Source organism: Oncorhynchus clarkii, chromosome 9, assembly GCF_045791955.1.
Source record: "Oncorhynchus clarkii lewisi isolate Uvic-CL-2024 chromosome 9, UVic_Ocla_1.0, whole genome shotgun sequence".
NCBI lineage: Eukaryota > Metazoa > Chordata > Actinopteri > Salmoniformes > Salmonidae > Oncorhynchus > Oncorhynchus clarkii.
This window is the reverse complement of record NC_092155.1, coordinates 62062143-62077919: the sequence shown is the minus strand read 5'-3', so window position 1 is coordinate 62077919 and position 15777 is coordinate 62062143. Positions and strand designations below refer to the sequence as shown.

At 44.0% G+C, this 15777-nt stretch overlaps 1 protein-coding gene across 1 annotated transcript; it reads left to right on the top strand.

Moving 5' to 3' along the window:
• Window positions 1–4794: 4794 nt before the first annotated feature.
• LOC139417346 (probable nuclear hormone receptor HR38) lies at window positions 4795–14718 on the top strand. Its single transcript, XM_071166614.1, has 7 exons — window positions 4795–4881; window positions 6590–7380; window positions 7990–8119; window positions 8232–8395; window positions 10502–10704; window positions 10949–11127; window positions 11419–14718. The coding sequence occupies exons 2-7, from the start codon at window positions 6592–6594 to the stop codon at window positions 11673–11675; spliced, it is 1722 nt and encodes a 573-aa protein (XP_071022715.1). The 5' UTR covers window positions 4795–4881; window positions 6590–6591; the 3' UTR covers window positions 11676–14718.
• The last annotated feature ends 1059 nt before the right edge of the window (window positions 14719–15777 follow it).

The window sequence follows — 15777 nt, the reverse complement described above, 5'->3', positions numbered from 1 at the left end:
TGCATTCAAATTGCCATCAATAAAATGCAATTTTGCTCGTTGTCCATAGCTTATGCCTGCTCATACCATAAACCCACCATGGGGCACTCTGTTCACAATGTTGACATCAGTAAACCTCTCGCCCACACAACGCCATACATGCTGTCTGCCATCTGTCTGGTACAGTTGAAACTGAGATTCATCCGTGAAGAAGACACTTCTCCAGCGTGCCAGTGGCCATCAAAGGTCAGCATTTGCCAAATGATGTCGGTTACGACGCCGAACTGCAGTCAGGTCAAGACCCTGGTGAGGACAATGAGCATGCAGATGAGCTTCCCCAAGACGGTTTCTGACAGTTTGTGTAGAAATTCTTTGTTTGTGCAAACCCACAGTTTAATCAGCTGTCCGTGTGGATGGTAGCTGATCCTGGGGGTGAAGAAGCCGGATGTGGAGGTCCTGGGCTGGCGTGGTTACACGTGGTCTGCGGTTGTGAGTCCGGTTGCACGTATTGCCAAATTCTCTCAAACAACATTGGAGGCAAATTACGGTAGAGAAATTAACATTCAATTCCCTGTCAACGGCTCTGGTGGACATTCCTGCAGTCAGCATACCAATTGCACGCTCCCTCAAAACTTGATACATCTGTGGCATTGTGTTGTGTGACAAAACTTCACATTTTAGAGTGGCCTTTTATTTCCCCCCAGCACAAGGTGCACCTGTGTAATGATCATGCTGCTTAATCAGCTTCTTGATACGCCACACCTGTCAGGTGGATGTATAATCTTGGCAAAGGAGAAATGCTCACTGACAGGGATGTAAACAAATTTGTGAACAACATTTGAGAAAAATAAGCATTTTGTGCGTATGGAACATTTCTGGGATATTTTCTTTCAGCTCATGAAACATAGGACCAACACTTTGCATGTTGCATTTATATTTTTGTTCAGTATTTGTTCAGATAATTTTTTCATTTGAAAGTAGAATCTGATAAGGACAGTGGTGACTTAAGCCTCCTGGAGGACTGCAGGAGCTCTAGAAAGCACTCTTAACAGCTCATGTGTCCCAATATGAAAAGTGGTCAGATTTATTCATGTCATGTGAATGACAACTTTAAGTAAGTATGTCTGTACCTGTTCCTGAATGTGATCTTTGCTGTGTTCATATTAATTTAACTGATGCCATAAGACCATTGAAATGAGCAAGGTTATACATAGGTCTACATTAAAGAAGCAAGATCCCATTTCATTCTATCAGTCAGCACTTTTGACGGTGAGGTGACATACAGTACTTATGGTCAAATACCACAAATTGGGCCAGAGGGCTTTTATCCAGCACAGCATCGATATGCTTCTGTCTCCTCCCAAGATGAATTAGTTACGTCCATAAGAGGGATGTACTCAGATGGTTTATGATGATGATGATGATGACTGCTGTACTTTCCATGGTGGCTCTGACACTGAGCCAAACACATGCACGCGCGCACACGCACAGACACAGACACACACACACACACACACACACACACACACACACACACACACACACACACACACACACACACACACACACACACACACACACACACACACGACAATGACAATGACAATAAACAACTCAAACACACTCAGAAATCTATACCCCCATAATAACGTAAATCATGCGGAATAATTTAAATGATGATTATAAACCACATGTAGATGGCCGTGGCTGTATTAAAAGTTACTGATGTGCTGAAAAAACAGCTAACTCTGCAGAGACAAACAGCTGCTCAGCAATAATAAATCCCTCACAGAGTAACAGGTGATGGTCTGATGGAGCTTCTGCCCCATGTGATGTGTGTGTGTGTGTGTGTGTGTGTGTGTGTGTGTGTGTGTGTGTGTGTGTGTGTGTGTGTGTGTGTGTATGCGTATGCGTGTGTATGCGTGTGTGTGCTTGCATGATGTGTGTGCGTGTGCAACAAGCTTGTGTGTTTGCTTCTATTTAGTTCCTAGAGTAAACACTAAATGTTTACTCTAGGAACCACTAACACACACATACAAACAGATTGCACCGTGGTAAGTAAATTGGCCTATTATGCAAAATTGTGTTTTGCAACGGAGTTACACAATTTTGCATGATAGACCAATTTACTTACCACGGTGCAATCTGTTTGTATGTGTGTGTTAGTGGTTCCTAGAGTAAACATTTAGTGTTTACTCTAGGAACTAAATAGAAGCAAACAGAATGAAACAGAGAGGGACCTACCTGAATTTGTCTAATAGAAAAATATTTTCCATTTGGAGTGAACAGTTTTCGTTGCAAAATGTTTTGCAAGAGACCAAGCATTTTGCAACGAAGTCCGACTAATTAATACACCCAGAAAGTCATTTGACAAGGAGGCACTTCTCATGCCTCGACCCTCCCAGATCCAAGTTAATAACACAAAAAGAGTGATTCCATGGATGTCGCCATATACCAAGTATAGCCTACGTCACTGGAGATACTACCCCCGTCTTTTTTCTCTCTCTTGGCACATTAAATTAGAATAAAGCCTGGTGCTTTCATCACATGCAGGAAGCAAAGGTCTCCTCAATGGGACTGAGCCTGGCTTCCTTCAGAGGGCAATGACCATGAAATTCAGACAGGAATAGGTCACATGGGTCAGGGTTTTAGGTAGCCCACCTGCTACCCAATACCATTGCGTAAGTTGCCATTGGTTATCTGAACGTTTATTACATAATTAGGCTTGTCAGTCTTTAAACAATGAAGCTGCAATTTGCCGACTTGGCTAGACACCAGGTCTTCAGCTCGTCAGGCTAAATGTGTGCCTTTTGCTGGCTTAATGCCAATTGGAGTAAGCAACTCGTAGACCTGTGTGTGTGTGTCCCACTTCCTTCATTTCACTCAGCTCATTTACTGATGAATAGTTTTGAGTACTCCAGTGGGGTCATAGAGTTAAGGAAGCTATTCACAGGCAACAAACACAACATGTGCAGGCTGCAGGCAAGCAGCTAAACTGTACAAACTACAGGTGTGGAAAGGAGATAATAACATCCTGCCTGGCTTGTGTGATTTGAGACAGTCACTGAGACTACAGTATGTCTGAGGCTAGGCCCCTGACTGACACTGTCCAGAACATCTGCTGCATGGGGGTACACAGTGCTGCTGTGTAATGGACGTTCAACATGAAGCTTTGAGGAGCTTCACTAATACAAGTTTTAGCTAATCCTCTTCAACTGTATCTCCTGCACATGTAGGCTACTTTGGTACATGTACAAAAGCTGAAGAACATATGCACCACCAGGTACTTTGTGCAGGTGCTGGAGTTGTAGGTGATATCATGGAAAACAGAAAGGAAAACGCTGCACACTGCTGCTCATGCTCCCAGGTGATATTTATTTACAACAACATTTCGACCCTTAGGTCTTCATCAGGCATCCATGTCCCAGGTGGGGGTGGAAGGTCCTGTTTATAGGGGCAGTACACAGTGACATCACTTCCTGAAACAGGAGGTAAAAAAGTGAATAACATAGTTTCACAATATTAACATTCAATGTATCAAAATATACGATTATACACAGGGATTGTGATCAATATTTACAGTAATATACATACAATATTCAATTAGGATTTTTTTAAAACCACAATTTAGACATATTGAAACTTTAAAAACAGTTTCAAGTCAAACTCCTTAAGGCCAAGAGGAGTGTGTTGAGCCTGTGATTCCAGAAAGATTTCCTTTTGAAGAAGCTTCCTCTCAATGTCCTCACCCATGCGTGACATGTTGACCATTTATATTACAATGTATCTCAGAGAACTATTAGGACGTCCAGCTTGTACAACATGAGCAGCAACTGGATTTTTTTGTATCACCTGATCTGTGTCTTAAGGCTTCTATGGGTTTTCCCTATGTAAGACAGACCACAAGGACATTTCAACATGTAAATAACATTGGTGGACATGCAGGTAGTCAGGCCCTTGATGTTAAATCTTTCTCCTGTGTGGGGGAGGGTAAATGAGTTGCATTTGTACTTAAAGATGCATTGAGCACGTTGGCCACATTTGTAATTACCCTCCGGAACCTTGTCCAAAAAGGTTTCCCTTTTCTCTGGTGGGTAATCAGATTTAACCACAATATCTCTCACGTTTGGGGGTCTTTTAAAAAACACATATTGGAGATATAAAAAAATATTTATAAAAAAAACTTTTGTACATTTAGTACAACATAATTTACCTTTATCAGCATGCTATGTCCAAAAATATAGTCACTATAGATGCAAAAAGTGTCAAGGGAAAGGAAATACTGACATGACAAAAATATATAGGCCAATAATAAAAACCCTGGTAAGCAGGTGTGATGAAGGCTATTTGTCATATCTAGCATATTTGATTACAAAAAAAAACACCACTTGGTAAAAAGTTCAACTTAATTTAAATTGGGAAAAAGTTATTTAGTGAGCGTTTTCAATGGAGAGAGCGTGTCAATTTATTATGCATGTGATATTTGGCCAATGAGCGACTGAAAGTTGTTTTGTGTCATCTAAAGTAGCCTGTTTTTCTCTGTGTTAAGTTATGTTTTTTATATATTTAACAAACTTCTGTCTCTCGATGTGTTTGTAGTAAGCTACTTCTGTTGATTTGTGGACGCATGCTTCAATGGAATCCCGCGACTGCGTCACTTGCAAGGAACTCTGACTGACGCGAGCTGATTGGCTTCAGCCTGGAAAGATACCCGCCTCGGCGTTGCCTTGTACGGGAAATGGAACGGGGCGTCCCTCTGACGTAGTGGTACGATACAATTGATCGTATAAAAATGTGTTCCCCTCAACAACATTTGGACTGCAGAGCAAAAATAACTACTGGAGATGACGACCTACCGCTTGGAATACGGACATTGCTTAAAATACTAGTGGGTTATAACAGGTAAGGAAGCGCTCAGTTTTCACTGTCAGTATCATATTACATTTACCAGAGGTCTAATCCCGAGGGATTTACAGGAGCAGATAGGTTTGAGTGCCTTGCTCAAGGGCACATGGACAGATGTTTAATCTAGTCAGCTTGGGGATTCGAACCAGTGCCCTTTCAGTTACTGACCCAATGCTCATTACTAGGCTACCTGCCACCCCTTATTATGGTGCATTCTGTAAATTAATGTAATTAATTAGAACCATATTATCCTAAAATGCATAAATCTAAAAGTCATACATGCAAAATACCTTAGAACTGGAGAGACATGCCATCTATAGGTGATTGGGAGGACAATTAAAAGTTACTGTATATTTAAATAGTGTATATTTGACAGTGAATTGCTGCATGAGATGTCAAAACAACAACAAATCATCATACTGTATGTGTATAGTTATTTAGTTATACGCATGCTACATGCAACTGTCAGCATGCAGTGGCTTACCTGTTGATACAGGTAGGAGGTACTACATGTGCTTCCACTTAGTTCCTCTGATGTGCATCTAGTGCATCACAATCTAATGCACTGCCAACTACACTATTTTTAAAGCAATGTACTAGTCAGACAGAAAAATACTAATGTGGCTACATGGAGAAAGACTGAAAGCTGCAATATGTAACTTTTTGTGGACCTGACCAATTTCACATAAAATGTGTGTGTTATAGATCTGTCACTCTTCATTGAAAACAAGTCTAAGAAGCGGTAGATATGTTCTATGTGCGCTATTTCTATGCTTCCCATTAAGATTTGTTTTTGTCTTTTGGTTTTGTACACCAGCTTCAAACAGATGAAAATACAATATTTTTGGTTATGGAAAAGCTATTTGACAGCGGTTTAGATGGTACAATGATTATCTACACTATACTTGCTTGTTTTGTCACATAAACAAAAATTAAGCAAGCTATTAGAATTTTAGCAACCAGGAAATGGCAAAAATGATTTCTGGATAGGGAGACTCTCAAAGATGCACTAACTTTAGTTGTGCTGACAGACATTCAAATCAGTCTTTTACCTTCAGTGGGGGATCTACACTCCTCTTCCTTCATGGCCTGAGTCCATACTCTGAAAGCCAACCCCCTCAGACATGTAGTTCGGTGTGTTTTTAAACTTCAAAGATTTCCAGGGTCATGTTCATTATGCTGATACTGTTGCAAAACGTTTCTGCAAATGGAACGAAATAGGGCGGGACCTACCTGTATTTGTCCAATAGAAACTTGTTTTAGTTGCAAAACGGAACGTTAATGATGGCTAAAGAGTACACCCATGGTAATGGGGATGTAGTTTGGGAAAACACTCAACTGAAACAAAGGCTTTCTACAAGAGAGACCGTTTTCTTAATCTACTGGCGGGGTCAGAAGGGTTAGCATTACCTACTACACGTTGGGAGGAAGGGCACAGTTATGAAAGTTGTGTGGCTTGTCCTGCAGGGGAGGGGGTATCTGGCACCTGAAGTAAATTCATTTCATGCCTTTAGATGAGACAGATTTGACAGTCCTCCATAACCCATGCAGGGATTGGCAACCCAGGGGTACAGGATGTCAACTACAAATTAATGACTGTAGATTCTAGAAGATTCTAGTATCTCTTACAGTCAGCTCACAAAGGCCCTCCGTAAAATTGCCTTTGTAAATGCTCTCACGTTTTGTCTGCACCTTTACTCAACAGAAATGGCCTGCAATCACCCCCCGCATGGAGTTCAGCCTTATGATAACAGCCTCTACAACTCAGAGTCTCTGAGCCTGGACCTTACCTGCAGGTTAGCCATGGACGTGAGTAGCCAGACGGACCAGCTCTCTGACGCCTCCCTGTCTAGCATCAACTCCCTGGTGGGCACCTACACTGGAGAGTTTGAAGCTTCCTCCTGTCAGATCGCCACAGCTCCTACAACCTCTAGCACAGACTCTGTCCATGAATCGCCCTTCAAGAAGGATGACTTCCAGATTTACGGCTGCTACCCTGGCAGCTTTGCCCTGAGCTACTTTGACGAAGCCTTGTCTTCTGGTGGCTCTGAATGTTTTGTCAGCCCGGCGTCAGCCCAGTCTCCCTCTACCCCAGGCTTCCAGCCCCAGCCTGCATCGGCTTGGGCCTCGGCCTCCGGCCCCTACTCTCCCAGCCTGGACTGCTGGGTGGCTGATAAGACTGCATTATTACAGACATCCTCTTTCTTCACCTATGGACCCGGCTCAGTAGAGGATCTGTCTCCTCTGGACCAACCCCAGCCCCAGCTGGCTGATCAAGTCCACTTCTCTCAGGAGCAGCACCCCTCCCTGCTTTCTTTCTCCCCTCTAACCCTGGAGCCAGGCACCCTAGATGACTCTGGCTTCATGGAAGGTAGCATGTCGCTGAAACCGAACAGCCCTACTGGAAATGAGGGTCGCTGTGCTGTCTGTGGGGACAACGCTTCCTGTCAGCACTATGGGGTTCGTACCTGTGAGGGCTGCAAAGGTTTTTTCAAGGTGAGCAGCTTTTTCCTCTTCTGTCAATTTATTTCATAAATTGGTGTATAATGCATTTTTCATGCAATGCAAACACAATTCATATATTCGCCAGCAGCATACCACCCTGCATACCACTGCTGGCTTGCTTCTGAAGCTAAGCACGGTTGGTACTGGTCAGTTCCTGGATGGGAGACCAGATGCTGCTGGAAGTGGTGTTGGAGGGCCAGTAGGCACTCTTTCCTCTGATCTAAAAAAATAAATATCCCAATGCCCCAGGGCAGTGATTGGGGACACTGCCCTGTGTAGGGTGCTGTCTTTCAGATGGGACATTAAATGGGTGTCCTGACTCTGAGGTCATTAAAGATCACATGGCACTTATTGTAAGAGTAGGGGTTTTAACCCCGGTGTCCTGGCTAAATTCCCAATCTGGACCTCAAACCATCACGGTCACCTAATAATCCCCAGTTTACAATTGGCTAATTCCTCTCCCCTGTAACTATTCCCCAGGTTGTTGCTGCAAATGAGAATGTGTTCTCAGTCAATTTACCTGGTAAAATAAAAAAAATATGCATCTCCATTGCTAGCCTGAACTTAATAGCTAAGGTTTTTTTTCGGTGTTCTTTGCAGCGTACTGTACAGAAAAAAGCCAAATACGTGTGTCTTGCCAACAAGGACTGTCCGGTGGACAAGCGGCGACGGAATCGCTGTCAATTCTGTCGTTTTCAGAAGTGCCTGGCAGAAGGCATGATGAAAGAAGGTGAGCCCAGCACTTCAAATGCATTTTACTACCACATCTTTCACAATAACTACTGTTTCTCTCTCAGTTGCTAAGACATTATTGACCTTGTATCTCTCTCGCTCTCTCCAAGTTGTGAGAACAGATAGCTTAAAAGGTCGAAGAGGTCGTCTGCCCTCCAAGCCAAAAGCAGCCCAGGACCTATCTTCGGCTGAGTCTCCAGTTAATATCATTGCCTCTCTTGTGAGGGCCCACATTGACTCAAACCCTAGTGTTGGGAAACTGGACTACTCTAAGGTAAGGACTACTGCAAATTCTCCATTGTGGTCTGTCTATTATGACTTATTGTTTTTTGGCGTTTAAGGTCGCTGTTGGTACTCTAAGGATGGAGCATCAAATCAAATCAAATCTTATTTGTCACATACACATGGTTAGCAGATGTTAATGCGAGTGTAGCGAAATGCTTGTGCTTCTAGTTCCGACAATGCAGTAATAACCAACAAGTAATCTAGCTAACAATTCCAAAACTACTACCTTATAGACAGACACAAGTGTAAGGGGATAAAGAATATGTACATAAAGATATATGAATGAGTGATGGTACAGAGCGGCATAGGCAAGATACAGTAGATGGTATTGAGTGCAGTATATACATATAAGATGAGTATGTAAACAAAGTGGCATAGTTAAAGTGGCTAGTGATACATGTATTACATAAAGATGCAGTAGACAATAGAGTACAGTATATACATATACATATGAGATGAATAATGTAGGGTATGTAAACATTATATATTAGGTAGCATTGTTTAAAGTGGCTAGTGATATATTTTACATCATTTCCCATCAATTCCCATTATTAAAGTGGCTGGAGTTGAGTCAGTGTGTTGGCAGCAGCCACTCAATGTTAGTGGTGGCTGTTTAATAGTCTGATGACCTTGAGATAGAAGCTGTTTTTCAGTCTCTCGGTCCCAGCTTTGATGCACCTGTACTGACCTCGCCTTCTGGATGATAGCGGGGTGAACAGGCAGTGGCTCAGGTGGTTGTTGTCCTTGATGATCTTTATGGCCTTCCTGTGACATCGGATGGTGTAGGTGTCCTGGAGGGCAGGTAGTTTGCCCCCGGTGATGCGTTGTGCAGACCTCACTACCCTCTGGAGAGCCTTACGGTTGTGGGCGGAGCAGTTGCCGTACCAGGCGGTGATACAGCCCGACAGGATGCTCTCGATTGTGCATCTGTAGAAGTTTGTGAGTGCTTTTGGTGACAAGCCGAATTTCTTCAGCCTCCTGAGGTTTAAGAGGCGCTGCTGCGCCTTCTTCACGATGCTGTCTGTGTGGGTGGACCAATTCAGTTTGTGTACGCCGAGGAACTTAAAACTTACTACCCTCTCCACTACTGTTCCATCGATGTGGATAGGGGGGTGTTTCCTGAAGTCCACAATCATCTCCTTAGTTTTACATTTTTTTTATTTTTTTAATTTTACCCCTTTTTCTCCCCAATTTCGTAGTATCCAATTGTTGTAGTAGCTACTATCTTGTCTCATCGCTACAACTCCCGTACGGGCTCGGGAGAGACGAAGGTTGAAAGTCATGCGTCCTCCGATACACAACCAACCAAGCCGCTGCTTCTTTAACACAGCGCACATCCAACCCAGAAGCCAGCCGCACCAATGCGCCACTGGTTATTTTCCTGACACCACAAACACCGTGCACCTGGCCACCTTGGCTAGCGTACACTGCGCCCAGCCCGCCACAGGAGTCGCTGGTGCGCGATGAGACAAGGACACCCCTACCGACCAAGCCCTCCCTAACCCGGGCCACGCTAGGCCAATTGTGCGTCGCCCCACGGACCTCCCGGTCGCGGCCGGTTACGGCAGAGCCTGGGCGCGAACCCAGGACTCTGATGGCACAGCTGGCGCTGCGTACAGCGCCCTTAACCACTGCGCCACCCGGGAGGCCCTTCATCTCCTTAATTTTGTTGACGTTGAGTGTGAGGTTATTTTCCTGACACCACACTCCGAGGGCCCTCACCTCCTCCCTGTAGGCCGTCTCGTCGTTGTTGGTAATCAAGCCTACCACTGTTGTGTCGTCCGCAAACTTGATGATTGAGTTGGAGGCGTGCGTAGCCACGCAGTCGTGGGTGAACAGGGAGTACAGGAGAGGGCTCAGAACGCACCCTTGTTGGGCCCCAGTGTTGAGGATCAGCGGGGTGGAAATGTTGTTGCCTACCCTCACCACCTGGGGGCGGCCCGTCAGGAAGTCCAGTACCCAGTTGCACAGGGCGGGGTCGAGACCCAGGGCTTGATGACGAGCTTGGAGGGCACTATGGTGTTATAAATTGAACCAAAAGAATGCAGGGAATTCCCCTAATGGAACTAACCCTTCTCCCTCCTTTCTAATTCAGTACCAGGAGACTGTGACCAGTCTGTCAGAGAAAGTGGACGTTGGTGACGTCAAACAGTTCTACAACCTCCTCGCGGCATCCATGGACGTGATTAGCAAGTGGGCTGAGAGCATCCCTGGGTTCACTGCCTTCTGCTCTGAGGACCAGGAGCTGCTACTGGAGTCCGCCTTCATGGAACTGTTCATCTTGCGACTAGCATACAGGTAAGAAGAACCAAATTATGTCATTGTAAAAAAAAAAAAATAGTCCAGAAGACCACCTTGCATATACAGGTTGTATTGTGTTGTATTGACATTGGTCACTGTATTGCTAGGATTATAAAGTACATAAAATATGAATGACAGGATTGATTGCACCCACAACTCACATTGTGCAGATATTTTAGAAGCAACAATCATGGGTATCAAAGACATTGTTAATCCATCCTATTTATATTCTCTTTCCAAGGATCAACCCTGAGACACACAAGCTGATATTCTGCAATGGAGTGGTGCTTCACCGGATGCAGTGTGTACGGGGCTTCGGTGACTGGATAGACTCCATCATGGACTTCTCCCAGAGCCTCCACCGCATGAACCTGGACATGTCGTCCTTCTCCTGCCTCACAACCCTGGTCATAATCACTGGTGAGAGCTCAACCCACCTACGCATACGCGCCAGCCTGTCAGGCTCTGTTAACAGAGACATCACACCATAATCCAGTACGGTATGACTGCAGGCGCCATGTTGCAATGTCAATCTTTATGTTCACCCTGACCTGAGTTGCCTGAACAAGCTGGATCTACATCTATCTTGATTCACAGGCTTACATCATGTTATTGTGTTACAGAATAATGATAAATGTAAAAATGTAAAAAACGATACTCTCCACACTTTCTGGTCACACGCGAAGCCTTTTCTGTCTCCTGATTCTCCAGACCGCCACGGCCTGAAGGAGCCCAAGCGGGTGGAGGAGTTCCAGAACCAGCTCATCACCTGTCTCAGAGATCACGTCTCGAGCTGCGCCTCGGACTCCACTCGGCCCAACTACCTGTCCCGCCTCCTGGGAAAACTGCCCGAGCTACGGACTCTCTGCACCCAGGGCCTGCAGCGCATCTTCTATCTTAAGCTTGAGGACTTGGTCATACCACCCCCCATAGTGGACAAAATTTTCATGGAAACTCTGCCTTTCTGAGAGTGAGAAAAGACAATACAGAGTGTGCTAGAGACGATAAATGATGAAGTGATCTCCCTGTTGGATTAGGGACAAACAAATGAAACTCTTAAAGACTGACATAAAAGTGCTGAATAATACTATCTTAAAAGCTCTGAAGCTATATCGCACTTGAGGAAAAGAGGACCTCTTGTACATTAGCAATGGCCATAGTATGGTGCTAAAAGGATAATTAACTTCTTTATAATTTCAGTAATAGTTTTAATGCAGTATTTCAGATATATGGCTTTGAGTGTGCACTAATTACTTATACTGGAGTGAAAAACAGACAGGCCATGGACCAAAAGCAGACTGCCATAAATTAAGTAAACAAAGTTAGATTTTGATAAACATGCGTTAGTGCACTTTAAAAATAGGCCTGTGAAATGTAATGACTGATACTAAGAACTATGCAGTCTTGCTTCGTATGTACGTTATGCCTTAGCTAGATGGTGTTTTTGAGATTCAGGTTCAAGATTTTACTACTATCATGGTGTTACAGCATAGCCACAATGACTCCACTGCAGCATTGTGACTGAAACATGTTACAATCATAAGGTTAAATAAAGTTGAAATAAATAAATAAAATAAGGACATTTTGAGAAGGATACCTGATCTTGTTGAGAACTACCAGTTGCAGATAGTGATGATTATGCTTTCAGTGATGTTGGATAAATATCAGAACACCAGTCCCTCCTGCAGCAAAGCGCCCCCACAACATGATGCTGCCACCCCCGTGATTCACGTTTGGGATAGTGTTCTTCGGTTTGCAAGCCTCCTCCTTTTTCCTCCAAACATCAAGATGGTCATTATGGCCAAACAGTTCTATTTTTGCTTCATCAGACCAGAGGACATTTCTCCAAAAAGTATGATCTTTGTCCCCACGTGCAGTTGCAAACCGTAGTCTGGCTTTTTATGGCGGTTTTGGAGAAGTGGCTTCATCCTTGCTGAGAGGCCTTTCAGGTTATGTCGATATAGGACTCGTTTTACTGTGGATATAGATACTTTTGTACCTGTTTCTTCCAGCATTTTCACAAGGTCCTTTGCTGTTGTTCTGGGATTGATTTGCACTTTTCGCACCAAAGTACGTTCTTCTCTAGGAGACAGAACGCGTCTCATTCCAGAGCGGTATAGACAACTACGTCCCATGGTGTTTATACTTGCGTACTATTGTTTGTACAGATTTACGTGGTACCTTCAGGTGTTTGGAAATTGCTCCCAAGGATGAACGAGACTTGTGGAGGTCTACAATTTCAGTTTGCTGCATCCAGTTTGCTGAGTAGAGTGTTGGAGGCTAAATGACATCGTTGAAGTCAAGGATCGGTAGGATGGTCAGTTTTACCTGGGTATGTTTGGCAGCATGAGTGAAGGAGGCTTTGTTGCGAAATAGGAAGCCAACTCTACATTTAACTTTGGATTGGCGATGCTTAATGTGAGTCTGGAAGGACAGTTTACAGTCTAGCCAGACACCTAGATATTTGTACTTGTCCACATATTCTAAGTCAGAGTAGTGACGCTAGTCGGGCAGGAGGGTGCGGGCAGCAATCGGTTGAAGAGTATGCATTTAGTTTTACTTGCATTTTAGAGCAGTTGGAGGCCACGGAAGGAGTGTTGTATGACGTTGAAGCTCATCTGGAGGTTTGTTAACAGTGTCCAAAGAAGGGCCAGATGTATACAGAATGGTGTCGTCTGAGTAGAGGTGGATCAAAGAATCACCCGCAGCAAGAGTGACATCATTGATATATACATAGAAAAGAGTCGGCCTAAGAATTCAACCCTGTGGCACCCCCATAGAGACTGCCAGAGACAACAGGCCCTCCGATTTGACACACTGAACTCTGAGAGGTAGTTGGTGATCCATCATTTGAGAAACCAAGGCTGTTGAGTATGCCTATTAAGAATATGGTTATTGACAGAATTTTAAAACCTTGGCCAGGTCGATGAAGACGGCTGCACAGTACTGTCTTTTATCGATGGCAGTTATGATATCGTTTAGGACCTTGAGCGTGGCTGAGGTGCACCCGTGACCCGCTGGGAAACCAGATTGCATAGCGGAGAAGGTACAGTGGGATTCGAATTGGTCGGTGATCTGGTTGTTCACTTGGCTTTCGAAGACTTTAGAAAGTAAGGGCAGGATGGATATAGGTCTGTAACAGTTTGCGTCAAGGGTGTCTCCCCCTTTGAAGAGAGGGATGACCGAGGCCGCTTTCCAATCTTTAGGAATCTCAGACGATACGAAAGAGAGGTTGAACAGACTAGTAATAGGGGTTGCACAAAGGCGGCGGATAAGTTTAGAAAGAGAGGGTCCAGATTGTCTAGCCCAGCTGATTTGTAGGGATCCAGATTTTGCAGCTCTTTCAGAACATCAGCTGTCTGGATTTGGGTGAAGGAGAAGCAGGGAGGGGGGCTTGGGCCAGTTGCTGTGGGGAATGCAGAGCTGTTGGCCGGGGTTGGGGTAGCCAGGTGGAAAGAAGGGCCAGCTATAGAGAAATGGTTATTGAAAGTCTCGATTATCATGGATTTATCAGTGGTGACAGTGTTTCCTAGTCTCAGTGCAGTGGGCAGCTGGGAGGAGGTACTCTTATTCTCCATGGACTTTACAGTCTCAAACTTTTTGGAATTAGTGCTGCAGGATGCAAATTTCTGCTTGAAAAAGCTAGCCTTTGCTATCCTAACTGACTGTGTGTATTGGTTCCTGACTTCCCTGAAAAGTTGCATATCGCGGGGACTGTTCGAAGCTAGTGTAGTACACCACAGGGTGATTTTGTGCTGGTCAAGGGCAGTAGTCTGGAGTGAACCAAGGGCTATATCTGTTCTTAGTTTTTTTTTTAATTGAAAGGGGCATGCTTATTTAAGATGGTGAGGAAAGCACTTTTAAAAGAACAACCAGCCATCCTCTACTGACGGGTTGAGGTCAATATCCTTCCAGGATACCTGGGCCAGGTCGATTAGAAAGGCCTGCTCGCAGAAGTGTTTTAGGGAGCGCTTGACAGTGATGAGGGGTGGTCCGAGAATGATTTACATGGTTATCAAAACGCCACGCCAGGGTAAGCCTACACGAATCACAGCCCTTATTTTAAGTGTTTCTAAAATCCCCTGTGGGTAAAATTAATGGTGGAAAAACAATTGGAACCATTTCCCTATTTGACTGGTAGGTTTTATGGGTATTATGACACCACTGTGGGGCTCTATAGTTTCTCTCACTTGTGATTGGTTAACTTTCATTTAACAAGGGATTGGCCATACATAAAACTGTATGATCCAATCATAAATTACAATTACTTCCCTTCCCCAGTCGCTCAAGTTACTTATTTCAACAATGAATAGTGAGACATTCTCACACTTTAAAATGTGTAGAGTATGCTTCAATTGCTGAGTGTAGACTACCACTTCTGGCGGGTTGCTACAAAGGCAATCCTATGAAGAGACCATTCATGAAGTACAGGTGCTCCTTACATAGGTCAACAGTAATGTTGAGAATCAGCTGGGTATTATTGATAAGTTATCAATTGCCCTAAATCAGGCAATAAGCATTGTGAGGGGTGCAACTGCTAATATGGAAGAAGTTGGTAACCCAGTGATGCTAGACTGAAGACAGACAACTCCATGGGGAATGACTTGGGTTTCACATTGCCTTGTGGGAACACAAACTGCCATTGCCTAATTTTGTCACCATGATCTGCGTCAACAATAGTGCACAGAAATGTGTGTGCAAAACAGAGACATGGGCTGCAGTCAGACTCAGAGCATGTAGCAAATGCAATCTGTGAGGAAACTTAACACATGTTGCATCCTAAGGGAGTTGATAAAAAGTAAATCCCTTTAAAAAGTTTGATACAGATCTTACTCAATGCTCCATTGGCTTGTTTACCTGCCAGTCACGTTGGTAGTTTCTTTCAATCCAATAGCTATTCTTATTATTATGAAGTGATGGTTTACATATTAGCTGGGAGCTGTTACAAATCTGTATGCTATATCCAAACAAAATGTGATTAAAGCTGCACTAGTCATGTACAAAACAATGTATACGGTGTCTGTCTGTGTGACTACTGCTCAGTTCAATAAACTATAAAGATATAAGGGT

Coding starts and splice junctions, on each gene's coding strand:
- LOC139417346 (XM_071166614.1), top strand. CDS start 6,592: ATGGCCTGCAATCACCCCCCGCATGGAGTTCAGCCTTATGATAACAGC. Junction 8,120..8,231: donor AGAAGGCATGATGAAAGAAG/GTGAGCCCAGCA, acceptor GCTCTCTCCAAG/TTGTGAGAACAGATAGCTTA. Junction 11,128..11,418: donor AACCCTGGTCATAATCACTG/GTGAGAGCTCAA, acceptor CTGATTCTCCAG/ACCGCCACGGCCTGAAGGAG.